We start from the raw sequence: 27,903 nt of genomic DNA, 5'->3' as shown, positions 1-27,903 counted from the left end.
AGTTAGAAGTCACAGAGAAGGCCTTTGTTACACTTCAGGGGGCCTCTCAGCTCAGGCTAAGGGGCAGTTGCCGGCCCTGTAACCCTACCCCCGACCATTAACTCGAATGATGTCCGAATATAAAAGAAAAGCTCCGACGGTTGCTACTAGGAGTGCAGGGTAGAAGAATTATGGAACTAGTCTAAGGAGATAATGAGACAAAGTGAGACACAGCATCCTTATTGAAGATGCAATAAATTGATGTGAAACCAATAATTCTGACAACTGCAATGTTAATATACTCTCCATCTGTACGAACATACAAAGAAATAATTGAATGTATGGAAGATGCATTTTTCTACATTGTATTTTCTGTATAGGTTCTAATTTTCGTATTCTCCATTTTAATATCAGCTTCTCAAAAGCTCACTTAAGTGTGTCGCAATACCCTTATCAAGCTGCATGTCAAAAAGTAAGGCAAGTTGAGTGAAAGGGCTCTAATCGAAGAGGGGGATGAGGGGAATTCCTGCGACTGCCCAGAGATAAATCAGTGCCCATGTTGTGGCGAATAATAAAATAATAAAACAGGTGAATGTCGATGTTAAAATGCAGCAATCTAGGTCAGAGCAACTCTGGAAAACCAATAAACCCATGTATTAACAAGTCCTGCAAACAACATGCACCAGAATGTTCACTCCACACCCACACAAGGCTCATTCCTTATATAGCCAGATGCAATGTTCCGTCTACCTTTATAAAACTCACCTCTAGGTATATTGAAGGTGGGTTGTGCTCCCCTCCAAATTTCTCCAACAGTGCCTCAATGTGTTCCTGTGTTAGCTTAATCATCTGTTTGATATTCCACACCTAAGAGAGATTAACAAGGAGGTTAGTGTTACTACTCGATACAAAACAGAGAACAAAATATGGATTAAATTCCTATATAATACTACACTTTGCAAAAGAAAGAAATGAAACGTACCTGTAAGAGAAGGTTCTCCGGAGTGTGTGTCTTCTTTACAGCAATAAACAGGGAAACTATCCCTGTCATTTAGACTCTTGACTTCTTTGGGTGGAAATGTCCAAGATTTGGGCCCAAACAATTTCAAAGTCTTTTGAGCGGAATGCAGTGGACTATAGGTTCACTCAGTTTACCAGGGAGACAGGACAGGTAGCACGTGAGCCTATGAAAATGACCACTAGAGAACAATAGTTGAAAGACAAATAATTTTCTCCCTGCCCCATCACTAAATATTTGTTATAGATTCCCATGCTATTGGAATAGAATGCCAAAGATGATTTACCTTTAAGATGTAAAGAAGGGACACGTTACTTACCTGTAACTATTGTTCTCCAGAGTGAGTCTAGAATGGATTCACATGAATATTCCCTGTCATGTTGGGAATCCTCTGTAAAAGAAAAGCAGTCCTGCTTTAAAAAGCTTCAAAACTGTTTTTCTCCAATAAACCAAACACTGTAGACTGGGTCATACTGCAGCCATCCAATGAGGATCCTGTCCATAAGCCCTGCTCCCAGAGGCCATCTTCAGATTAGGAAGCATGTGAGGAGACAGTATGCACCAAGGAGAGCCTCAGAGGGGAAGGAGGGAGGGTTTGCATGTGAATCCATGCCAGACCCACGCTGGAAACAGTTACAGGTAGGTAACCTGTCCCTTCTCCAGCATGGATTCAAATGCTCATAAATACGATTATATAGCTGTACACATACAAAACCAATCATGGGATGTGGCAAGGCTCAACAAAAGTAATATCCCTTACACCTGGAACAGACTCACCTCACACAAAACAGGTTGCGCAGTACCGCTTGGCCGACTCTGGACTCCTCCCTGGAATCCCTGTCGATGCAGTAGAACTTCGTGAAGGTTGCGTCGACCTCCACGTAGCAGTCCTGCGAATGGCCAGCAGGTGCTCACCAGAGAGGAACACCGTCATCGCTGCGATGGCTCTGGTGGAATGGGCTCTTGGCCGGCCCGGCAGAGGTCTGTTGGCAAGGCAATGACAGTACATGATGCAGCCGAAGAGCCACCTGGATATGGAAGCCTTGGAAAGCTTCCTGTGATGCACAGGTCCAAAGTTAACAGAGCGGTGAGGTCTTTCGAAAATCATCCGTGCGGGCTATGTAGAACTTCAGGGCATGAGCAACGTCCAGCATGTGCAGCAACCTTTCCACAGCCGAAGAAGTATTCAGGAAGAAGACTAAGTACCATGGGTTTGTTGAGGTGGAATTAAGACAGAACCTTCGGCATGCAGGTAGGGTGGGTCCGAAGCACCACCCTGGTAGCATGAAAAGACAAATAAGGACGTTAATAGGAGAGCGCTTGAATCTCTCTGACCCGCTTGGCCAAGGTGATGGCCACCAAGAAAACCGTCTTCCAGGAGAGGTCTTTCAGCAGAACCCAATGTAATGGCTCCAAAGGAGGCACCGTGAGTTTATTAAGAACCACATTGAGCTCCCAGGCTGGGGCCGAAGCTTTCACCGGTGGAAAAGTCCTGAAGAGAGAGGCCTTTCATAAATTCTTTGACGGGCCTGTGCGACAACAGGGACGGCCTGCCCGGGGATCGAGTGTACCGGGAAATGGCTGCCACATGCACCTTGATGGAGGCGTGGGCCAGCCCGGCTTTGGCGAACAGGTATGGCAGCAGCTGGGGGGACATGAAGCGCAATCTTTTGCGCTGAACACCACAATGCAAAGCATTTACATTTATGGCCACAGCATGACAGTGTGGAGGGCGCTCTAGCCTTGGCCAGGACCTTTCTACATTCCAGCAGGATATTATAGTGTCCGAACTCTAGGCTGCAGGAGCCAAACCGTGAGGTTCAGTATCACTGGGTCATGGTGCAGTATTTTTCCTTTTTCTGTGGAAAGGTCGTCGGGCAGACTAGGCAACCGGAGGGCCGTAGCCACCGCCATGCGAAGCAGCTACGGGTACCAGATCTGGCGCAGCCATGCTGGTGCGATTAGTATTAGCCTGCTGCTGCGACAGTGCTTTAGCGTGTTGATCACACAAAGCAATAGAGGCATCATGGGGAACATGTATAGGAAGAGGCCCTTCCATGTGAAGGAAAACGCATCCCCCAGGCTACCCAACTGGGGAAACCTGCTGGCGAAGGACTGGCATTTCGAGTTTGCCGCTGTCACAAAGAGGTTGATTTGAGGATTGCCCCACATGTTGAATAGGCGCAAAGCCTGGGCTTGCTGGAGTTCCCACTCGTGGCAGGACCACATTTCCCTGCTGAGGGAATCCGTGAAGGTGTTCTTGATGCCTGCCAGGTGAAAATGAACGAGAAACAGGTTGTGAAGAATGGACCAGTAGCACAGGGTCTGGGCCTCCAGGGAGAGCATGGGGGACCTGGTTCCGCCCTGCTTACGGAGGCAGAACATGGTGGTAGTGTTGTCTGTGAAGATCCTTACCATCCGTCCCCGTAGCACAGGTAGGAAAGACTGGAGGGCCCAAAACACAGCCCGCAGCTCCAGAACATTGATGTGCAGGTCCTTTCCTCCAGAAGCCAGAGGCTCCTGGCGTTGGAGCTGATCGGTGTGGGCTCCCCATCCGTCCAGAGAGGCATCCATGGTGACCGTGGCCTGGAATGGTGGAACTTGAAACGGGGCCCCTTGCACAAGGTGTTGGCGCACTCCCCACCATTGTACAGCTTGCTTGAAGTCTTGGTTGAGGACAAATCTTGTCCGTCCATTTGCCCATGCTTTGAATCAACCTGGAATCCAGGAACTCCTGCAGAGGCTTCATTTATAGCCTGCAAAACGGAATCAGGTGAATGCAGGACGACATCATGCCCAGCCGTGACTTGACTGTGCACACCGTCGCGGTTAGCCGGTGCACCTTCCCCAACTTAGCTGCCACCCTCTCCTCTGAGGGGAACGCCAGAGATGCCCCTGTGTCGATGCAGGTGCTGAGGAACAGAACAAACGTTCTCCGATGGCGTCACGCAGTACTTCGGTAAGTTGATGGAGAATCCGAGTTCCATCACAAGGTGCATGGTCTCCCTGGTGTGCTGTAGCGCTAAGGCCCGAGAAGGGGACCAGATGAGCCAGTCATCTATGCCCTTGAGAGGCAAGTGCGCTGCCACTGGCGCCAGGCATTTTATGAATAGCCTTTGAGCTGATTTGAGGCCAAAGGGTAGGACCTTGAATTGATAATGACGCTGCAGCACTACGAAGCACAGGAACTTCCGATGTATGGTGATGTGGAAGTAGGTGTCTTCTAGATCCAGCATTGCCAGGAAGTCCCCGTCCTTGCAGCTAGCCGAGCACCTGCTGCAACGTGACCATCCTGAACTTTTGGGACTTTAGGTATGTGTTGAGGCGCCGAAAGTCCGGGATTGGCTGCCATCCCCCTGATTTCTTGCGGACCACAAAGTATCTCGAGTGCACTCCGGAGCGGCCGAGGGACGGGCTCCACAGCCCCCTTTTTTGGCATGCACCTCTTGTAGAAGCTGAGCCCTGTGCAGCTCCCTTTTCGACACACGGGGAATGCGGCGGCACTTCTGTTCCAATTTCAGGTTGTGCCGTTGATGAAGTATGTCCAACACCCACTTGTCAATGGTGATGTTTTCCCACTCTTTGATGAAGTGTGACAGCCAGCCCCCCACTGGGTTGTTAAAGTGGGGGGCCGGACCCCGGGTGGGGTCAGGCTTGCCTGGGCGTTTGCATCCGGCTTTGTGGCCAATGTCGGTGCTGCCCTCCTCTGCCATAGGCCTGAGATCGGCCCCTGTATGCCTCCTGGGTGGTGTAGCAGGAGGATTGACGGTACGAAGTGGATGCGTAACCCTTGGCTGACCTGTGGAACTTCCCTCTGGAGGTTTGAAAGGAAAAAGAATGCTGCTGCGATTAGGTTCCCAGCATTCTTACTGTTTCTGTATCCATTTTTATAGCCTGCAGCGGTTTATCCACCACCTTGCCAAAAAGATTATCCCCATCGAAGGGCATATCCACCACTTTGACCTGGTGCTCCGGTCAAAAATGAGTAGTCTTCAGCCAGCCCTGGCACCTGATTGAGACTCAGTTTCCCCATTTGCCACTGTAATTGCATGGTCCGAAGCCACCTCGCCTTCTTGAAACCGGGCTAAAGCCTCAGTCTTCTTGTCCTCCGGAAAGAAATCCAAGCGCGGACCCAGCTTAAACCACAGCTCCCCTCATAACGAGCCAGAATGGCCAAAGTGTTGGCGGCCTTCACGGTTTTTCCCTTCCTGGTCGGGGGTAACATGGATTTGGAGAACAGGTTGGATGACCGCTTACTGGCTGCGGCTGAAGTCCGAGAACAGCTGTGATCAGAGGAATTTCGGGGCAGAGTCAGCAACCGTGTATTTCTCCTCAAGCCGGTCCCGTTTTGGTGGCATTGAGCTTGGAGCTTTCATAAGCGGCAGACCTTCATCCCCAAACCTCATCGAGTAGTGGAACGGACCTAAGTTTTACTGGCTGAACTGCGCCTTTGATAAAGGAATCCCTCCTTTTTCTTCTCCTCAGGTGAAGAGGGTGGAGGCCCTTGATAGCATGGAGGGGAAAGTCTGACCGATGTCGCATTGATCCTGGTCATGATCAGGATGCAGACAATAGAGACACCTTGTGTGCTTGTCTTCCACGAAAATGTTCCTCAAACCACATTTGGAGCAGAGCCTGAACAGGCTCCTCTTGCCATCCTCCAATATGGCGAGGCGCGAAGTAGGCTTCAACTAGAAAATAGCAAAATTAGAAACAATTTCGAAGAGCAAACCGAGAATACTCCCTGCACCGAATTGTGCAGTAATAATCTGAAGATGCCCGCCGCAGGCGGGACTTAGGGAAGAGGGTCCTTGTTGGATGGGTGCAGTATGACCCAGTCTCCAATGATTGGTTTACGGGAGAAAAGCAGTTTTTAAAGCATGACTGCTTTTCTTTTACCAAGGATTCCCAGCCTGACGACGGGGAATATTTATGAACATGTGAATCCATGCCAGACCCCATTCTGGAGAAACTGAGGCCTTGTCAGCATGAACCAACACTAGACTCAATTCTCACAGGCATCTGAACAGTAGCGGCCTGTAAATGTGTACATGGCTCGGCAGTTGCCACCTTGCAGACATTGTGTACTGGTGGGTTAGCCAGGAATGATGACAAACTCTGCTCTGCCTCTGGTTTGAATGCCACGACAGTACCTGGCAACCTTTTAGTGTCTTTCAAATAGCAATCCTTGACACAAGCAAGAAACCACCTCGTTAATCCTTACTCGAAAAATCACATCCTTTTTTACTTCCTCAAACCGAGCAAACTAGCGATCATTCTCTTCTTTCAAAATAGTAATATAGCACAAAGTCCCCTTCACATCTAAATAATACACAGTCTTGTTTGTGATGGAAGTTTCTAAAAGCATAGGTGGAAACACTATGATTAAATTGGATCCAAAGTGGTCTCTGCAGGAAGTAGTCTCCTTTATGTTGCAAGCGCCACAATGTATAAATGAAAGGTTGTGTAGCTGAACTAGATTTGAACTCGCGCTCCTAGATGGATTTTGGGTACATGTGAAGGGGATGAGCACTTCTGCAGGAACAGCCAACTTTTTTAACGGTTCAAATTACAAATGACAAAAAGTAGGGAAATCTTGCACCAATTCAAGCACCCTAAAATAGGATTCTAAAAAACTAAAACCAGGTTGATGGATACAAGATATTATGCACAATCGAGAAACTAAATGAATTACATTTCTAAGGTAGGCCACGACAGATAGGCTTGTGATCTTCACAACCCTCTCAGGTTTATGAAGCTTGGAGAGAGAAACCTCAAACGATTTACACTTAAATAGCTGCGTAGAAAAAAGCCATGCCAATATGAAGAACAACACCCCAAATGTTGGAACACTTGAGTCAATTACTACCAAGATTTTTGTTCAACGAGAATTTAAATACATTAGGCAAAATAAAAGTAATAAAATTTCTAGGAATAATATTTGATAAGAATCCAGTACCTGAATAAAATGGCTGCATATAATAAGGGTTCCGATGATCCCAGCACATTTTCAACAACATAGCCTGGAGATACAGTCCCCGCTTAAGATGTTAGAGCAGTTGACGGACACTCAAATTTAAATCCTGAAGACACCCATATAGAGGATGGTCGGGCCTGTAGCTCCTGAGCTATCCATGAGGCACAGCTCCAAAAATGGCAGACAGCCGTGATCAGCCTTGCAGGAGTAAGGTGAGCCAAGGTAAGTGGTGCGGAGAGAGGGTAGGGATTAGCCACGTGGTGATTGAGTCAGCACCTATTAACATTAACGCTGATGAGGGTGGGCAGTGCTAAAGTGTCTCGTGCAGGAGGTTTGGGGGCGTAGCAAATACCCCATAAAGCTTCACTGAGAAGAAGGCCCGAGCAATCCAAACAAACCTAAATCCAGCGGTCTGGAGGGTGTACGATACCCCGAAGGGTGCAAGTTTAAAGCAAAAGCCGCTTAAGGGTGAGGTAGTGAGGTCCAGCAACAAGGCACTTATGCATGAGAGCACTGCAGCAGTTTCCACGTCAGGATTGGAATCCCACCCACCCCCGGCTCCGAAATGCCCTTGCTCGTTTGGAACACACAAGGGAGCCCTTTCCCCACATTCCTACACCACACACACACTCAGCAGTTAGGGGGATGATCTAAGGGCACTCTTGCCCTGAATGATGACCTCATGATGTCAGGCAGAAGACCCTCCAACTATACAGTAAGCTCTGAGACCCAAAAGAAAATAAAGGTAAGATGGAGAAGAGGGGAGACAAGAATAGCTGACTCCCTTGCTGATAACCATACAGTAGGCACAGTTGTGACCCAGCCGACTAATACCTCAATGACTAATTCCTAATCAACTGAAGGACATTCAAAGAGAATAAAGTAAAAAAAAAAAAAGAAAACCCGAAGAGCTTTAGAGGATGGTGGGTGAAATGTGCCCAATTTATTGGTAAAATCAAACATGTGCCTTATCTCAAGGGTAGAATATTTGAAAAATTACCAATGCTGCAGGATCATTCGAAGAAACCGAGAGGTGGGAAAGGGCTGGGGTCAAAATGCAAAATGACAAAGCTAGATGGCCTCACAGAAAGCTGGAGGACCTCAAGAATCATCGCCGGTAAAAAGTAAAGAGCTGACAGAAGGATCAGAGTGACACGACCTCCATGACGGGACTAGGAGAGGTTCCTAAATGCATTTCACAAAATCCCCAAAGAGGTAATAAAGATCATGAACTGGCACTCATACTTGGCTAAAGAATGTTTATTGGAAGCAGCTAAAGATCTGGCCACCATCTACTTCTAGAATCAATCACACGCCATATACCAAGACATTAGGCTGACGACAAAACAGAGAATATTGGCATTCTGTCAGATAACAGGAAAGCCGATTAACATAAAGGCCAAGTATAAATAGACATTTTGTCTCCAGTTTATATGGAACAACAACCGTGAGGGTAACATAGGTTGAGGAGGCAGCACAGGTTGAGAGTATCTATGGAAGGAACCTCTGTGGAATTTAGGAGGTGGAATTGTTCGACCACAGCAAACAGGGGGAGGTGGCCAGACCATAGAAAGAACCACTGCGGTCCCCAATGGATGACATCTTACAATGAGAATGGTTGGATATGGGGACACAAACTCTCCAAATCGGCTACGCCCTAATTGATGCACAATACTCCAAATATCCATGGCTTCATGTTCTCTTAAATATGTAGCAGTGCTGGGTTCAAATGTTGCTAAAGGGCGCGTAATCTAGGGCCACAGCAATCCAATTAGGTTGGGTGCTATTCCCCCCATATTTGCATGTCATGGAAGTGGGGCTGGGTGCCCTTATCTTGACTTCTGCCATAGTTGGTGTTCTGGTAGAGGAGGAGAAGGGAATTGGGGAAGGCAAGTGCTTCACTTCTACTAATTGCAAGAGATGACTCTTTTGTTGGGGTAGTAGATCATCAAGGAATGCTAGCACAAAAATAGTTTGCACGTTTGGTTAAGATTGCTTCGTTCAAACTACAAGTCCTGAATTTTCCAACAAGAGGGTCCTCTCCTGCTACCCTTAACAAGGGAGCAAACAGCCTAAATAGTTTTCTTACAAGAAGCTCACATTCTTAAGATTGATACAAAATGTCTTTGTTCCAAGTAGTTACCACAGCAGTACTTTGCATCAATATGTACAAAGGGGAGCGGCAGTTGTCACGCTGCAAGGCAATCGGAGAACTCTAGAGGAACTTTTGAGGTAAAAAAAAAACAAGGGTAGGAGCGAAAGGTAGCACCTAAGTAGAATACATCTCTGTAAAGCCATTGAGGGCAGTAGAACAGATAAGTGCAGGGAATATTCACAAGGATCTGGGACAGTCTCTATTAAAGTCTTCAACCTTGGTTAAAGTTCAACCACTGTTCATAGGTACAGTATTCCGGGTAATACCGTAACAATAGCGTTGTTCCATAGTACAGTAAACATGCCCCCCTGACCCTCCTGCAACATCCCTCTGCTGGCAACGCATTCAGCACATTTTTTGGCCTTTACTTAATTACAGCATGGCTAAGAAGGCAGCACACACTGGTCTCTTATTATCCCTCCCCAAAACCATACCGGTACTTCATGGTACCCTAGTTCTTTTACCTGTGACTCCTCTGACTGAGAAGCATCACACTCAAAAACGGACAAGACTTTAAATCCATCCACATTAGTAATGTCCGTATGACAGGCCCAATTGAGTAGACTATTGTGGGCCAGGCACTGTAGACCATGGCCCTCCCTCTCCCCTCAAGCACTGGATATCAGACCACAAACTAATTTTGTTGTTCATATTATAATCACCACTCCCCCAAATACATTAAGTTGCCAATGGTTTCCAATTAACTCACTAATGGACATTAAGTGGCTGCTCTCAGCTACTTTAAAGATCTGCGATTATTGGGAAGTATGCCACACATCTCTTCAGTACTGTGTATAACAGAATAACATTTTAGCATTTTAGCTGAAAAACTGTATGGTTTCAGGGAGGCAGTTGGAACTATAGATCAGGCGTTCAATCTAGACTAAAACACTCCAAGTAGTTTTCTCTGAGAAAGGACCATTTGTCTATATCCTTTATGGAACGTACACAACAGCATTCAACTCAGTTGGCACATGGAAAGTCTACACAACTTTAAATGCAGCTAGGAATTTCCCCAGGCCTACTGAGAATGATCATCCTCTTATATTCAAATAACAAGGCTGCAGTGAGCTGCAGCCACTATGGACGATGTATAAGAGATTTTAAGATCAATCGGGGGGCTAAAGCAGGGCCATGAACTGTGACAAATTGGATTCGGCCCTGCAGTAGTACAAGGATGAGTTGGCGCTAAAATGCCCATTCAGCCCTCACACTTCTACAAACCAAGAGCCAACACAATCATAAAGGTAAAACAGGCACAGTTAAGAGATATACCTCCTTCACCTTTTGTGGTAATGTAGGACGAGGGAAGGCTATGCCCTTAAGAGGGGTCTGAATGTGATTCAGTAGCAGACCCAAACAGCAAAGCGTAACAGTCCAAAATAGAGGGAATGGCCAATCCAGGTTCTATAAAATAGATACACTTAGTTATTTTGCAGATGGTGTGTTTTATGAAACAGAAAGGCACTACTGAAAACCCACCCCTGAGGAAAGAAAAAATAAGCAAAGACAGAACAATGCAGCACTCCAGAGTAATGTATCAGGGGTGTAAGGCAAGTAGAAAACTACAATGTTCTTTAAAAAGGATAGGTTTCTTGGAAGCAAAAAGGCATTTAGTGGCCTATCCAGTCTCTAGGGCCCAAGGGGCAGTTATCAGTACCTTCTGTGGTTCGTGGCGGTTTGAAAGCATCAAACTCGGCTTCAAGCAGTGCTGTGAGCAGGTAGAGCTCAGTTTGGATACGTTGGATTGTGTATGCCCAAGTGGCAAGCGGGCGTCAAGTAGGTTTGAATGCGGTAGCTCTGTGCTATTTGAAGGCAGATTTTCCCAAAGCAGGTTGGGGCACTCCCCGGGATCTGTTGGAGGTCGAACCAGGTTGAGTCGCATGGCTATCATTGGGAAGGGCCAACAACTGATGCTCCAGATGTTCGAGTCGGCAGGCAGGGATTGTCGAAAGGGCGATCCTGTTGCTCCAATGCGAGATTCACGGGTGTGGTAGTTTGAGGGTAGTTGGGCTGAGTCCGGGAGTAATCCCTGGCTCGAGTCTCCGCCAACCTGTGACCATGCAGTATCGATCACCAGAGCACCGTAAACTTAGAGCTCAGCGCAGGAGTGTTCGCAATCTAGGACTGCCACTCTTCCACAGCAAAATACAGAACCGTAGCTGATCTGGTCATCCAGATGCTGCAAGACCCGCTTCAGAGGCTCGAGGATGGGAAGTCCGCTCACAATCTCTCCCAGCTTCAGAATATTCTGGTGCAGAGTGGCAGGTTCTGGTCTAGAGCATGAGTTTACGCCCAATGTGCCCTCGGAGTGGGTAGTGGCAGAGCTTTCCTTTGCCTTGTACTGCTTCTTCTCCTCGTTAGTGGAGGGCTTTGGAAAGTAAAACTCTCCCAAAAGAGGTCCAGGGAATCCTTCTCCGGTTTTGTTCCAGAGTGAACAAAACAAGTGGTCGGAGAACACTTCTTTTAAAAAGGTAAAAGTTCACAGTTGATTGGACTAAAGCTAGCCTTCATTAGGGGTCCAATCCTGCTCTTAAAATAAGTGGATTTTGGCCTTCAGATCTCACACCCAAAGTGATCTGTGCTAAAGTAAGTGGAGAAGGAAGGGACAGGAAGGAGAGAGAGGTAGAGAGAAACAAGATTGCAAATAGTAGTGTATACCTTAGTTCTAGTCCACAGTCATCTTTCCTGCATACTTTTGAAACATCAGAAATAACTTTTTGTCCTCCTTTTATTTTTACGCTGGGCCATCGCACGTGACCGTAGCCCCACCTTCCTGAGCTCCGCCCCACGCATCGCCCTTCAATCCTTTTCTATCGCCAAAGTCGAAGGACCATTAGTAAAATAGAGAATACTTTTTAGAGGGGACGGCGGGCGGCCGTATGGAGGAAAGGGGACTATGGGCTATGAGTAAGTTAGTAACTGCGGTGAGTAATTGGTTATACTCCTACGTCCCGTCCCCTTTTCCTCCATACTTATGGGACATCTCTCCATCCTGTGGGACGGGACCGGAGCACTTTGCAAAATGCATCCACATTTTTTTCCAAAAATGTGTCCTTCCTCTCTTTCTTGCGTGTGGCCTGGCACGCGGCCGTAACCCCGCCCATCTTGGCTCCGCCCCGCGCATCGCCCATCAGTCCTTATTTCCTGACTAACCCAGTGGTGAAGAGGCATTTTGCTGGCTTGACACGGCTCTACCTTCCGGTTCGTAATCCGCATCCACTGTGGGACCTAAATGTGGTCCTGACGGCGCTGTGTCATAAACCCTTTGAACCAATGGCTACTGTGGACCTCAAGTACTTGTCGTGGAAAGTGTCCTTTTTGGTCGCAATTACGTCAGCAAGGAGAGTGAGCGAGCTCCAGGCATTGTCAGTGGAGCATCCTTTCTTGGTCTTTCACAAGGACAAGATAGTCCTTCGGACGAACCCGGCCTTTCTGCCAAAGGTTGTCACTGAATTCCATCTGAATCAGTCTATTTCCCTACCAGTCTTTTTTCCGAACCCTGCCTCTGAGGCTGAGAGGGTTCTACACTGTCTTGATGTCCGAAGAGCTCTCAAGTTCTACCTGGACAGGACTTCTGAGCTTAGGAGTTCTTCTCAACATTTTGTGACCTTCGTTAACCCTCAGGGCAAGCAGGCGTCTAAGGCAACTATCTCTCGGTGGATCGCCGCCTGCATCACAGAGTCCTTCACCGTCCAAGGGCTGAAACCTCCTAAGGGTATTCATGCACACCTGGTGCGGGGCAAGGCGCGGTGGTTGCTTTTCAGAAATATGTGCCCTGGGAGTCCATCGCTAGGGCAGCTACTTGGGCCTCCCCATCTGCTTTCTGTAAGCATTGTCTCGACATGAGCTCAAGGGCTGACGTTCAGTTTGGTCAGGCTGTGCTGAAGAACCTGTTTCAGTGAGGGGTATTTCCATCCACCCGTAGTTCCTGTAAGGAGTGCTTGGGAATCTCCCATAAGTATGGAGGAAAGGGGATGGGATGTAGGAGTATTACCAGGTTACTCACCGTAGTGACCACCTTACTCCTAGTCCATAGTCCCCTTTCCTCCATACGCCCGCCCGCCGTCCCCTCTAATAAGGTTCCTCTGTTATTGCTAATCGGTCTTTGACCTGGCGATAGAAAAGGACTGATGGGCGATGCGCGGGGCAGAGCCAAGATGGGCGGGTATACGGCCGCGTGCCGTGCCCCGTGCAAGAAAGAGAGGAAGGACACATTTTTGGAAAAAATGTGGATGCTTTTTACAAAGTGCTCCGGTCCCGTCCCACAGGACAGAGATGTCCCATAAGTATGGAGGAAAGGGACTATGGACTAGGAGTAAGGTGGTCACTAGGTGAGTAACCTGGTAATACGCCTACGTCCCATCCCCTTTCCTCAATACGTTTGGGAGATTCTCAAGCACTGACCAAAGAAACGGGAGGAACAGGTACTTAAGAACTGCCTTGCCGAACTGGGCATCAGCCTGGGATCTCAGGTCAAGACAATAGTGTCTGCAAAAGCTCAGGTCTAGACAATAGTGTCTGCAAAAAGCTGAGGGAGAAGCCCACGTAGCAGCCTTGGCAATGGACTCCCAACGAACATATTTATGGAAGGCAACAGCAGCTTCTTTGCCACAGACCAAAAGCACATGAACGCCCCTTGGGGGATGAAGGCCTTGATCTGTATAATCCTCAGATGCATGAAGCGCATCCAGAGTCAGATAGGTGCTTTTGAAGGAGGAGGTATACGAGAATAATTACATACAATTAGAAAGTATTGTCTGGGAAGGAAAATGCAAGCACCTGGTTTTGGAATATGTAACCAAAAAACCACAAAAAGGAAAGCAGATGCTCACTGCCCATAGAAGGATATACTGTAAGACCGCAACAGGATACGTGGCGCCACACCAGTCCATTGATGCAAATCCAGGGTTCAGTGCTGCACAACGAGAAGTGGGAAAAAGGGATGGCCCGTGCCGCGCAGAGGGGCTGGTGGGATTTGAAGAAAGAGTAGTTAGAAAAATAAATGCAGGATGTAAAAGACCTGGAACAGTAATGTGCATGCTTTAACTTGCATAAACGAAAACACACGTCCAGTAAACATAAAACAACATACACAATATTCTTTATGTTTCTGAGCAAATGGAACATTTATGCTGGGGATGAATACCGGTTGCAGGAGGATGACATTGCAGTGTTGCAAAAGGGGACCAGAGCAGTGAGGGACCCGTTGTGGGCATGTGGAGCGAGATCATATGCCCAGCTACCACCAGTTTGGAGGGGTGTGCACACTGGTAACCCTCCATAACCCCACCTTGGTTGTGCCCAATGCAGAGTTGATACCACTCGACGAGCTGTCCATGTATAAAAGAGAAAAAGATAATGAAACGCTGAGAAACAAACTGAAGGTAACAAGGAAAAAAAGAGCCACCAATTACATTTCTGCAGAGTCCACCAACAGATGAGGGGACATTCCGCCCCATCTGATCTTATTCAGCTCAGCATCGCTTTTTTTCACATCACTCCTGCTTCCTGGGGTACAAGCTGCAGCCAAGGCAAAATGGCTGCAGATTACCCACTACGAACTGCTTCAATTGGCAAACACAACAGAGAAGGGACTCCACGCGGTGCGTTAAGAATTGCTGGCTCTGCGTTTAATGGCCCTGCAAAATAGACACATTTGGAACCTTTATGATTGCAATGGAGGGTGGCGTTTGCCATAGGATCGGCAGCACATGCTGCAGCGCAAATCCAGCAAATGATGCTGCAAATGGAACAATCACAGATGCAGTAGAAGAAATAAAGGCGTTACATGAGAAAATGGTGAAGGAAACCCAAGACAGTACCCCTGAGACCTGGCTGGACTCAATATTCACCTGTGCAGCCAACTGGTTCATAGCAGCATTTAAGATAACTGTCCCTTTGCTCGTCGCAATCTTCTTCACCACCTGCATCATACGCCTAATCATCCATAGGTGTAAAGACCACCAGCGTAAAGGCCATTTTTTAATGGCAATGCCAAAAATAGAACACAAAGAGGTATTAGGTGAGGAACACCCCAGTATGAATGAAGGTGAGTGAAATGTAACTAATATTCACAGCGCCCACACCAGATCTAGAAAACTATGAGGCACTATGAGGCGAATGTTCACCGGACGGAATGAAAAAAACTATTCTTGGGGATCACTTGGACGGGTATGAGGAGGAAGGCGACATGTTCAAGGTAAAAAAGGTGTGGGTGCACAAGGAAAAGGAAGAAGGGATGAAAGGTAAAGAGATGTCGATTGAAAAATCTATCGAAGGGGGAACGTATTAAAGGTGCTGATTCAGCACCAGACAGGTATACGCACCTTCCAAATGCGGGAGTAGAAAAGGAGGGAGGCGATAGCAATTCCCTGGGCAGTAATGGAAGTATTCTGAGCTACAAACACTTTATAAACAAGAGCATTGCAGTAAGAGTAAGCCTAAAAGGGGGTAGACGAAAATAGCACTGCTACAAGCACACAAAGGGAAATCCCTTCACGTTGGGGTGGCTCAGAGAAAGCTCACTCTGAAACACATGACAAGGATGCACAAGGCTGTGAGAGGGGGGCGGGGTTCAAGCTGCTCATCACGAGTAAAACAAAACTAGGTGATGTAACTCCAGGGGGGTCAGCCAAACCAGCACCCCACACACCAGCAGGAGAGGGGCACTGTACCAGTCTCCTGGTCACATGAACGCCAATGCCCACCGGCAGACGGTCATGGGAAGGGAACACTGGGGGAATCAGTGTTCCTGGGAGAACCACTCAGATGGTAAGTTCCCGAGCTCTGGGAGGACGGCCAGCTTTCATATTATCTATTGCAGGGTTTGTGAAGGCCATCGTCCAAAGGGTATTGTGTGAATGTTCTCTTTGCCACCAACTGCAGGCTCTCTCATGCCCCGTTCTCACTTAAGCTGACCAATGGCACTATACTAAAGTTGCAGTCAGCTCAAATGTTATACTTTTGATTACAGTTTGTTCCGAGGGGGGGGCTGTGAATAAATGTGTTACCACATGGGGGGGAATTGTGTTGGGATACTGTCGTACTGTGTGCTCCAATCATGCTTCGCCTAGTTACGTCTAACAGAGGATGTGTTGCTGATCAACCAATAGCATCCGTGAGAACCATCGAAAAAGCACATTCTCAAATAACCAGGTTACTCACCGTAGTGACCCCCTTACTCCTAGTCCATAGTCCCCTTTCCTCCATACTTATGGGACATCCCTCCATCCTGTGGGACGGAACCGGAGCACTTTGTAAAAAGCATCCAATAATTTTGCAAAAATGTGTCCTTCCTCTCTTTCTTGCACGGGGCCCGGCACGCGGCCGCAACCCCGCCCACCTTAGCTCCGCCCCACGCATCGCCCATCAGTCCTTTTCTATCGCCAGGTCTAAGACCTATTAGCAATAACAGAGGAACCTTATTAAAGGGGACGACGGGCGGGCGTATGGAGGAAAGGGGACTAGACTACGAGTAAGGTGGTCACTACGGTGAGTAACCTGGTTATACTCCTACGTCCCGTCCCCTTTCCTCCATACTTATGGGCGATTCCAAAGCACTCCTTACAGGAACTATGGGTGGATGGAAATACCCCTTACTGAAAAAGGTTCTTCAGCACAGCCTGACCAAACTGAGCATCAGCTCTTGAGCTCATGTCTAGGCAATAATGCTTACAAAAAGCAGATGGGGAGGCCCAAGTAGCTGCCCTAGCGATAGTCTCCCAGGGGACATATTTCTGAAAAGCAACAGTGGCTGCCACCACTGGGTTACACAGAGAGTAAGAGCATTGGTCCGTAGTGGAAACCGCTGAAAGGTAAATTCTGCATGACAGAAAGTAGGCACCCGACTCTGCTAAAAAGGATACAATGGACAGCACCGTGGCAATTGTAGTCCCCTTTGGGTCCAACTGCCTGCTTAAAACATAAATGAAAGAACCTGAGCCATTTGCTCCTGTACTGAGATCTAGTCGAGGGTTTCCTGGCTGCCTGGATAAAACGCATGAAATCCGCAGACAAGTTAAGATGTTCTAAAGACTTGAACTCGGGCACCATGCCGCCAAGCTGAGCGATTGTGGGGAGGGGTGCCACAGCTGCTGTTCCCCCTGGTGATGAAGATCGGGAGTCACCGGAAGCCTGATCGGTGGATACACCGACAGGTGTTGAAGTTCTGATAAACAAAACATGGCCGGCCACCACAGGGCTATGAGTAGGAGAGAACAGTTCACAGAGTTCTTCAATTTGCAAACTGCTCGGTGAACTAGACGCAGAGGCGGGAAAGCGTAAGCTCTCATGTTGTCCCATGGAATCTCGAGAGCATCCCCCAGAGAGGAGGCTCCCAGCCCCCCTCTGGAGGCATACTGAGGAAGCTTCTCGTCGACCGCCGTAGGGAAGAGGTCCAGCTCTGGTGTGCCCCAATGTAGGAAAATCCCTGAGAGGACCTCCGCCTTCAACTCCCACTCGTAGCTGACGATTGTCCACCAGCTGAGGGCATCCACTGTGACATTCAGCTGGCCCGGGATGTGGACTGCAAGCAGCCAAACACCATGAAGAACAGCTTATTCCCAAATCTGGATGGACAGGTCCACGAGAGGGGGAGACTTGGTTCCCCCTTGTTTGTTGATGTAATACGTCGACACCACCTTGTTGGCAATGATCGGTCTGAACGCCCTGAGCGATAGGAAGATCGCCAGAAGCTCCAGATTTATGTGGAGGAGCTTGTTCTGAGGCGACCAAAGATCCGAGACCTGAAGAAGATCCAAGACCAGAAGGGAGGAGTCTGTCGTGACCGTCACCGTAGGGGCTGGGTCCTGAAACCCTGTACCCACCGACAGGTTGCTGAGAGACGACCACCACTCCAGGTCCACCCTCATGGAAGCCGGAATCATTATCAACTTGGAGTCCGGATCCACAGCCTGACGCCAAGAACTCTGAAGAGCCATCCGAGTTCACCTCATCTTGAGGCGAGCAAGAGGAAGAACCAACACGCATGAGGCCCAGAAGCCCCTGGAACCACCAGGCCGACATGCACTGACTGTGCTAACTTCTGACACGTGGCTAACAGATCCGCCATTCTGTCCCCGGTCAGGTACACTCTGCAGTTGATCGTGTTTCAGCAAAAACCCAGGAAAATCAAGTCCTGCAAGACTGTCATGGAAGATTTCCGCCAGTTCATGAAAGATGGAACAGGAGCTGTAGGAGAGACTGAAGATTGCACGCGGCTTTCAACGGGCAAGGGCTGCGTAAGAGCCAGTCATCCAAATATGGACACACATGGATACCCTGCAGACGAAGATAGGCCGCAATCACCGACATCATCTTCGTGAAGACACGCGGTGCCAGAGCTGAGGCCAAAAGGAAGCACTCGAAACTGAAAGTGCTCCTCCCCCAAAGAGAAACCTCCTGTGTGGATTCCAAATCAGAATATGCATGTGCGCATCCTGAAGATCCACCACGCTGAGCCAATCGCCCATCTGCAAGGAAGACCGTACCTGGCAGGGCGTGATCATCTTGAATTTCTCTTGGGCTAGGAAAAGATTGAACTGGGAAAGGTCTAGGATGGTGCGCAGGCCAGCCTGGTTGGGTTTGTGCACCGTAAACAGCCGGGAGTAGAAGCCCTCCCCTCGCTCAGAGTTCAGCAGCTTCTGCACCTGGGCGTTCAGGGAGGGCGATCCCGACAGCTGAAAAGGAGGGTTGGAGGGTGGGGTAGGGGGTGGGGGTAAACGGAAGCCCACCCAGGCGACTGACAAGACCCATCTGTGTTCGATGATGGTCTGCCACGCCTCCCAATGAGACGCAATGCGTCCTCCCACCGGGGTCTCGTGCGAGCATGGAGAACCCTCATTTTGTAGGCTTTTCGGTGGTGTTGCCACCTGAACCTGAGGAGGAGGCGGAAGAAAAACCGAGTCCGTTGTTGCCTCCGGCGGTTATTCCCCAAAAAGGGTATCCCCTCTACGACATTTCCAGTCAAGGAAGCTCCTGAAACCAGAGGAGGGCCGACTTTGCGACAGCGGTCTCCGAGTTTTAACAAGGACCGACAAGGACTTAGCCGTCTGAGTGCTATCCTTCGTCTTGGTCAGCTCTACATCTGTTGTAGAATGAAAGAGCTCCTTACCATCAAACGGAAGGTCCAACACCTTGTCCTGTACTTCCTTTGAAAATTTGGTGGCATGTAGCCACGCCTGTCGTGAGGCATCAACCCCCAGCATAAGTGATGAGCCGCAGCCTCCAGGAGATCCTGGGCCAAGACCCTGGCGTCGGATAATCCTGCTTTAAAGTCTTCCAGCTTCTCGACCGGGATGAACTCCTCAAACTCCGACAGACCTTTCCACATCTGCATATTAGCCCCCGCTAACACCAGTTCAGCATTGGTCTGCCGGAGCTGCAAGGCCGAGTTGGTGAAAAATCTTCCTCCCAAGGGAGTTATCCTCCTTTCCCAAGACCTGAGTAGCCATTGTAGAAGAGGATGCTGCAGGCCTGGACTGTAAAGTGGCCGCAGCCACCACCGTGGAGGAGGGGGGCGGGCAAGACGACAGGGCCACCTCTTCCGAAGAATGCAGCCTGTATGTAACACTCACCTGATATCCACGGGGACGTCACTCAGCCTGTTCTGATCTCTTACGACCTCGACCCTTCCCTGGGAGTCTACTCGACTGGAGACTGGGCCTGAAACACAGGATTGGTAGAGTTTAACTCCCTATTGTCTCTATGTGCTTGAACCCCTTCTTCCCCGGAGTCCAACCCTTCCCTTTGATCCACAGCTCACCTTGTTTTCTTGGAAAGTGTGCTCTCCGTCCTGCTTTCAGCGCGTTGATTGATGCGGGCTCGTTGCTGCCTAGTTACTTCAATGGCAAGAGTCTTTTGAACAGTTCTCCAACTTCATTCCTTTCCTTCCTTAGATGATGGCCGGCATCCGGGGATGGCGATGTGCTGCTGAGATGAGTAGCGCCGAAGGTGAGTGAGAGCGCGATGCGACCCTTTCATATTTGTATTGAACTAAGTTCTTTTTTTGTGTCTTTTAGGTGCCGCAACGTTTTCAGCGTGGATGCCGGTTATGAAGAAGAAATACAGTGAGTAAGCATGGTATGCGGCGCCTCTAGATGTTTCCACGCTAACCTTGAGTGTCTTTTCCCTCTTGCAGATGGATGAGAAGTTCCGGAGACAGAGTTCCCCCAGCGCGGCTGGGATTCAGGTAAGCGTTTGAAGCTGGTACAGTCCTTAAAAATAAGCAAAGATTTGCTGAATGCCTACTAATGCCTTTTTTCTGTTCTTTTCCCTTTTCCTTAGGAAGCGGCGTGCAGGAATGGGAATGACACTGCCGAAGATGCCCGCAGAACAGAAGGAGCGATGAATGATGGGCAGAAGCGCCACAAGGTAAGGCTGTTCCCAACGGTGTTCTTGTTCTTGCAGGAGCTGAGCGCAGAAGAAAGATGCAGGCCTACTGGAGACCGATCCGAACATGGAGTGTCACGCTGCAGGTGCTGAAAACACAAAGCATGTTTCTCAGCCTGGGCGTGGTTTAAATAGTCTCTGGGTATCCCAGGTGTCTCTGGGCTGAACCACAACCAAAAGACTAGACTTCACATGCAGTTCTGGGAACCGAAATATGTGGGGGCATCCATCTTGTCCCCATCAATGCACTACAAGTCCAATCCCCAATTTTATCCTATGAGAGGGAGTCTGGTGCCACAAGCGCAAAAGTCTGACTCCAAGTGGGTCTTTGGAGGGATGGAGAGGCCCTTGAGGGCCATGTAGGTGATCGTGCCCTGGCTCCAGCCCGACATCTTGGAGGGCTGGGGACATGAGGGGCAGGAATCATGACACTGTATCGCACATCCATTTTTTTTTTTATTCACGAAAAGTCTAGCGTGTGGCTTCTCCCAGACCCTGCGGACCTCGGCCAGAATGTCCTTTTGCAAGAACAGGCTGGTACGCTCCAAAGGAGACAGGGTGAAAGCCCCAGAAAGCACACCCTCCCGCGGAGCATGTGCCTCGGTCACCGGAACATCCAAAAAGCACATCATGTCCAGTACTCGTTCATGAAAAGCTCTAATAGAGCGGAGCAGGTCCTCGTTGTCCTGATCGCCCTGCGCATCATCCGACAGGTCAGGATCCTGCTGAGCCGTGTCGGGCGCTGCCTTGTCCACGGGGGACACTGGGGGCAAAGGCGGAAGAGTCGGGGAAGGCACCGTAGGCAAGGGAGGCGCTGGCAGAACCACCAGAGGAACGGGAGGAGCCGGAGGCGCAGGCGCACATATCTCCCTAAAAAGCCCATTGAAATATTCCATCATGGGGTCGGTACGCATGAGCGTTTGAAAATTGCCGAAAAAGGCGTCCTCAGAGGACTGTTTTGGAACCAGAGGAGGCCTCTCATGAGGAGGATAATTCCAGGGACGTATTGGGGAAGGGTGTCACACCGGCCCCTCCACCGACGTATCCACATAAATCAAAGATGCCGACACCACAGGCAACAAAACATTGTGCAGAAGGGGCATCCGAGCGTTCCAGTCATACACTGGCCGAAAGGGAGGTGCACAAGGAACTATGTTCACCCACAGAACCAAGCCCTACACCTGAGGCCGATGGCGTAGTTGTAGGGGTAGCACCCAAAATGGCCACCGTGGTCGTGGCGGGAACGGCCGCCATTTTGTCATCACCTGAGGGGGAACTGCGGCACGTGAAGAAGTGAGGCAGGGCTCCCCTTCGATGGATCCGGGGTCTTAACTTTAGCCTTAACACAAGGAACCTCGGCTGAGCCAGTACTATGTGGCCTGGAATGTTTCTGCGACATACCAATCACCAAATTAGCCTTCCCAGGAAGGAACTCGGCACTGCCAGGTAAAAGAAGAACTTTCCTTCATTGCCCCCTCAACAGATCTGGCGTCGCCACAAGAGCGGGAACGGTGAGAAACAACCTTCACCGATAAGGCCTTGCCAGGCCTCTCAGAAATGTTGGTAACTTTAAACTCTTTACGAGGGACCTCGGACCCAGGTCTGGTAAAAGCCTTACTAGTGCAGGCTAGTAAACTGGGATTAAATTTTAATCCCGAGGTGGGAGGTATATTTCCCCACTCCAGAATACCGTTAAACAGACCCGCTCTTTTGGAGGCTACGAGTTTCATAAAAACAAAAAGGGTCTGGGGCGAGTGCCTTTTCCATCTTCATACCCAATATAGCCTTCATGATTTCCTTGTTGGTGACCCTTCCTTAAGCCTAATCAATTGCTTTAGCCTCAGCATCTCTATCCTATTTAAGTAGGTAGCAATGTCTGTGTCTGAGATACTCAGTTGCCAACATCATCCATTCCAATCTGTAGGTACTTACCCAGTCCTGGTTGTGTCTTTGCATTCTGGGAGTTGGAGTCAGAGTTTTAAAATGGGAAAAGCAGATCTACAAGTCCCAGAATTAAAAGAAAAACCAGGACTGGATAAGCACCTGCACACAGGAATGGATCATGTTGGCAACTATGGATACTCTCCCCTGCACTCATGGTTCGAGACTGATGGAAGCTGGGGGCCATCTAGCTCCTGGATAGGGCATAGAAGAGCCGGGTTGGCATGACACTAACAGACACCAACAGCTACCAGAAGCTACTTTTGACTCCCCCAGTGGAATATCAATATACCCATCTAACATCAACTATGCGTCTAGAAATTTGTAAAAAAAAGGTGCGTTAGATAACATCTAGAAGACTTGTAACGCACGAATAGTCAAGCGTTATAGTTGCATATCATTTGGTAGTTAGATTTGTCACATACTACCTATTATCAGCTCATTTTGCCTGAGCAACACAGAGAAAGAGCGAGCAAGGTCAAATCCCAAATAAAAGTGGTGGCAGCAGAGATAGAAAATGTGGCAGGAACATGGAGTGGGAGAGTTATGAAGCAGCAGCAAACGTACGTCAAGACTAAAATGGGAGGTAGCAGCAAGAAGGAAGAACTGACAAAAAGGAACTGTAAAAGTAACAAAAGGGAAAACAATGTAAAAAGTGAAGACATGTAAAGCAAGATGGCAAGAGACAGGCAGCAAGAGAGGATAAAACGTAGCAACATAAAGACTGGGTCAGGGAATGTGCATGTCACAATTTGGCCAAAAAAAAAAGAAAACCATGTTTAGCCATCTTTTAGGTACTTCGTTCATGAGGATTGATTTTAGTAGCTTCTTGTTCACCATGAGGAACTCTTGAAAAATCCTAGCAACACGGAGCTACTTCCAGCTCGGCTTCATGATTTCCAATTTTGACCCCAGGCTCTATATAGCCAGGAGTAATAGTCTGCAAATATTTGCAATCTCTTTGGCACCTGTACTAGTCCTTCCGGACTGTCTTCACACTTCCAATTCTCCTCCCTGCTCTTAGTCTCTGCAACCTTCTAGCCAGCATGGTGTCTGCCTTTTCCCCTTATCATAATATCTTTGTTTTAAAATTGTGAGTTTTTGCAAATTTCTGCCCATTGTAGCTCCTGCAATTGTGCTCGCATTCCCATCGCTGTTGAGAAATGTTCTACCACCTGCTGAAGTCCGAATTTATTTTCCAACTTCCATCTAGAAGTTTGGATTCTCTCAAACCTCCTTCCCGGGATCCTTCCTGGATCAGCAGACCCCGAACCACTGTCTTGGCTGCATCCCATACTATCCCTGGGAGTGTACCCTTGGTTTTGTTCTTCTCAAAAATGCTCCATCTCAGCCTCCAATTCTGTCCTAAATAACGGGTTGCTCAATAAAGTCTCATTACAACGCCATCTTCCAGCGCCCCCCCCCTCAGAGCGCCCCCCCCCCCATCTTCTTCGGGTAGGTCAAGCTCGGTCAGCACCAGGTCATGGTCTGACCACACTATCCCCACTATTGACCCCTAGTTATTGTCTGCTTTTGGTGCTCCTCGATGAGTACGTGATCTTATCTCAACTCGTAATGCTAACGGGACAACGCGTGACGTCACATTGTTTTCTATATAAAAAAACAAATTCAATATGGCACCCGCGGCCAACAGCATGCGGGACACCAATGCAGTAAAAAGTCCTTCAGTAAAACGGGGACTGGACTCAGGAGATATATTCCTGTGCATCAGCACCCTGTGCATAGGTAGGTTTAAGATAGTTAGCTTAACCTCTGCAAGTATTAGGAGTTATGCAATTCGAAGCACGAAATCAATGTGCCATCATTAATTACTGACAAAATATATAATGGCAATTAGATGTATCTTGTTTGGTAAAGATAAACCATTCATAGTATAATGTAAATAGCAGGATGATACTCTGAACAGCGAGACAAACAAGTTGCTTACCAACTCGTAACGTTCTTTCGACTGGATGTTTCTCCAAAGTATTCCTTATCCTAGATATTCCCGTCCAGCTTCAGCTGCTTCCGAGAAGAAATATTCTTGGCAGAGGGCGCCATGCGTCGATGGCATCGAGTCAAGGTCGACGTAATCGGGTATACAAGTATCACGCGCGGCGCCCGTTGCCTCAGTTCTATTTTCCCCCTCTTGCTCGTGTTGTTAGTCAGTGTAGGTCGACAGGGTTCGACCTTGCGAGAGTTGAAATAGTGAAAACCTTGGAAGTTCTACAGAGGGGTAGGATGGGAGGGCGATGAGGAATCCATTGGAGGAACATCCAGTCGAAAGAACGTTGCCAAGTAACTTGTTCTTTGAATGGATTGTGTCCTCCAACGTATTCCTCATCTTAGATAGACTCCCAAAGCAGTGCAAGAATGGGAGGAAAGGGTTTAAAAAATTATTATTTTTTCCTTTTTTTCTTTTACAGTCCTGAATATAGTACTGCCTTATCAAAGGCAAGTTCCTTAGAGTGGGAAGCGTCTAAACTGCAAAACTTTGTGAAAGTATGTATTGAGGACCAAGTCGAAGCATCACAAATCGACTTAACGGGGATACCCCTTTGAAGGGCTGTCAAAGAGGCTATACCTTTGGTTGAGTGGGCCCTCAACCCTTACGGCGGGTCCTTACCAGCCAATCTGTAGCATTTAGTAATGCAAAGTACAATACATCTAGACAAGGTCTGTTTAGACACCGCTTGATCCAATTTCCTTCCAGTGTAGCTAATAAAAAGTTGATCATCAACTCTGAGCTTGGAGGGCCTAGAAATATAAAAGCTTAACGCCATTCTAGGGTCCGGCCTGTGGAGTCTCTCCTCCTCCTTACCGGGAAGCGGGAGAGCATAGAAAGCCGGTAGAATGATTTTCTGATTCAGATGAAAATCCGAAACAACTTTAGGAAAAAAGGAGGGTATAACCCTTAAAACAAGCTTGTCTTTGTGGAACACAGTATAGGGTGGCCAGGAAGATAGTTCCTGCAACTCGCTCACTCTTCATGCAGATGTTAATGCGACCAATAAAATGGTCTTTAAGGTTAACAACCTCAAAGGGCATGTGTGCAAGGGTTCAAATGGGGCACACATTAAAAACTTTAGAACTAGATTAGGGTCCCAAACTGGGACTTGGAAAGAAGAAAGGACGAAACACATTTGTGAGCCCTTTTAGGAATTGGATTACCAAAGGAATTTTAAAATAGGAACAATCTTCCGAAGAGCGCTTAAAAATGGAAAGCGCTGCCAAATATCCTTTAACGGTCCCAACATTGAGACCCTTATGTGCCAGTCATAAAAGGAAAGATAACACCTCTGGGATTGAACATAGAAAAGGATCAACATTCTTTTCCCTGCACCAGTTGCAAAACGTCTTCCAACAGCAACGGCACAGAGACTTTGTTGCTGGCCTTCTTGCCAAAAGCAACACCTCCATGACGTCATCCGTGAGGTCCCAATCCCTGTAGCTCAGCCTTTCAGATACCAAGCATGAAGATTGGGAGTGTTGACCTCTAGATGGAGAACCTGACCCTCCCTTTGTGAGAGAAGATTCTCTCTGAGGAAGACAAATTGGAGGACAGATGGACATGTCTAGAAGGTCAGGGTACCACGTTCTCCTGGCCCAATCCGGGGCAATTAGGATCATGCGGCTTCCGAATTTTCTCAGCCTCCCGATTACTGGAGGAATGACGAGGATCGGCAGAAACACGTAAAGTAGTGGGAAATCCCAGTCCACCACGAACACGTATCCTAGAGCGCCTCGGAGGAAATTCTCTTGAGCAGTACCTTTCGCACTTCTGGTTGCTTCCGGTCGCAAACAGGTCTAATTGAGGGGTCCCCCAAAGGGCAAAGATCTCTTGAAGGACTTCCTGAGCTAGCTCCTATTCGTGGGAGACTGTGCTCTGCCTGCTCAGAGCGTCCGCCGTCATATTCTCCTCTCCGGCTAGGTGAACTGCCGAAAGGGAGATTCCTTCTCGAATTGCCCAGTACCAGAGCTGCACTGCCTCTCTGCACAGAGGTAGTGACCCTACAAATCCTCTTTTGTTGAGGTAATACATGGCCACAGTGTTGTCAGTCATTATCAGGACGTTCTTCCCCCCCTGACCGAGGGCAGAAAAGGCTTCAGCGCTAGTGTGATTGCCCTCAGCTCTAAAAGGATGATGTGTAGTTTGGACTCCGATAGAGACCAACGACCGCTGACTGTCAGATCCTTGGCATGGGCTCCCCACCCCATGAGTAAGGCGTCCGTCACTACTGTAATCTCCTGGTATGGTTGCCAAACATTTTTTCCTTTCAGAATATTGTTCTCGCAGGTCCACCACAGAAGGTCTTGTTGAACCCTGCTCGGAACCTGAAGTAGATCTGTCATCTTTACTGAGAATTGGGACCATTGAGTCTTTAGATCCCATTGAAGGGATCTCATTCTCAGGCGAGCCTCTGGCACTAGGAAGATGCAGGATGCCATGAGGCCTAGCAACCTCAAGAAGTCGTAGGCTGGAAGATTTTGGGCACTCTGAAATTTGGAGACCATCTGAAAAATTTCTTGAGCCCTCGTCTTGGGAGGCGAGCTCTTTCCAAAGGATGTACCCAATACCGCTCCGATGTACTGGAGCTGCTGAGAAGGTGTCATCTGTGACTTCTCGAAATTGAGGGAGAAGCCCAGTCTGTGAAGGGAGTGGCAGGGGACCTCTAGATTATCCAGGGCTTGCTCCGGAGAACGCGCCCTGATCAACCAATCGTCCAGGTATGGGTAGACATGGATCCCCCCCTCTCCTGAGATATGCTGCCACTACCACCATCAGTTTGGTGAAGACCCTCAGGGTGGAGGTCAACTCGAATGGTAGGACTCGAAACTGATGGTGCGAGCCGCCAACGGCGAACCTCAGGTATTTTCTGTGCTTGGGATGCATTGACACATGAAAATAAGCATCCTGGAGGTCCAATGACACCAACCAATCTTGAAGTTGAAAGGCCTGAAGGATCTGGGAACGAGTGACCATCTTGAACTTGCCCTTCCTGAGGAACTTGCTCAAGTATCTCAAGTCCAAGAAGGGTCTCAGTCGTCTGTCTTTTTAGGGAATCAAAAAATACGGGGAGTACCAACCCTTGTTCCTCTCCCCTACAGGCACTGGTTCAATAGCGCCTTTCTCTAGCAGGGTTCAAATCTCCTGCTGTAGGGGCAGATCTGAAATTTCAAAGACTGTCTCCGTGGTGGATTGTTTTGAGGCTGCGTTAAGAACGGGAGGCAGTAACCTTGGGCTATTGTTTCCAGAGCCCAAGCATCTGAAGTAATGGCACGCCATTCTTGCAGATGCCGAGAGTCTGCCCCCCATCGGTGTTACATGATGCAAGCTCTCAAATTGGTTTTGGGGCAGAAGCTGTGGCTGGTGATGGCAAGGAAGCTGCAGCTGGAGCTGGAGCTGGTTTAGCACTTTTACCTCGTCCACCACGAGGGATC

The 27,903-nt window shown here is 48.5% G+C and overlaps 1 protein-coding gene across 2 annotated transcripts in view; it reads right to left on the bottom strand.

Moving 5' to 3' along the window:
- Window positions 1-27,903, bottom strand: part of BRAF (B-Raf proto-oncogene, serine/threonine kinase) — a 1,813,806-nt gene that overhangs the window by 1,616,597 nt on the left and 169,306 nt on the right. For both annotated transcript variants that reach the window (XM_069628802.1, XM_069628803.1), the window contains exon 2: window positions 745-846. In XM_069628802.1, the coding sequence (XP_069484903.1) occupies window positions 745-846 (102 nt within the window). The remainder of the gene's footprint in view (window positions 1-744; window positions 847-27,903) is intronic.

The sequence above is a fragment of the Ambystoma mexicanum genome, chromosome 12 (genome assembly GCF_040938575.1).
Source record: "Ambystoma mexicanum isolate Mex_15411 chromosome 12, UKY_AmexF1_1, whole genome shotgun sequence".
Lineage (NCBI taxonomy): Eukaryota > Metazoa > Chordata > Amphibia > Caudata > Ambystomatidae > Ambystoma > Ambystoma mexicanum.
The sequence above is the reverse complement of the archived record's forward strand: the minus strand, read 5'-3'. Positions and strand labels throughout refer to the sequence as shown.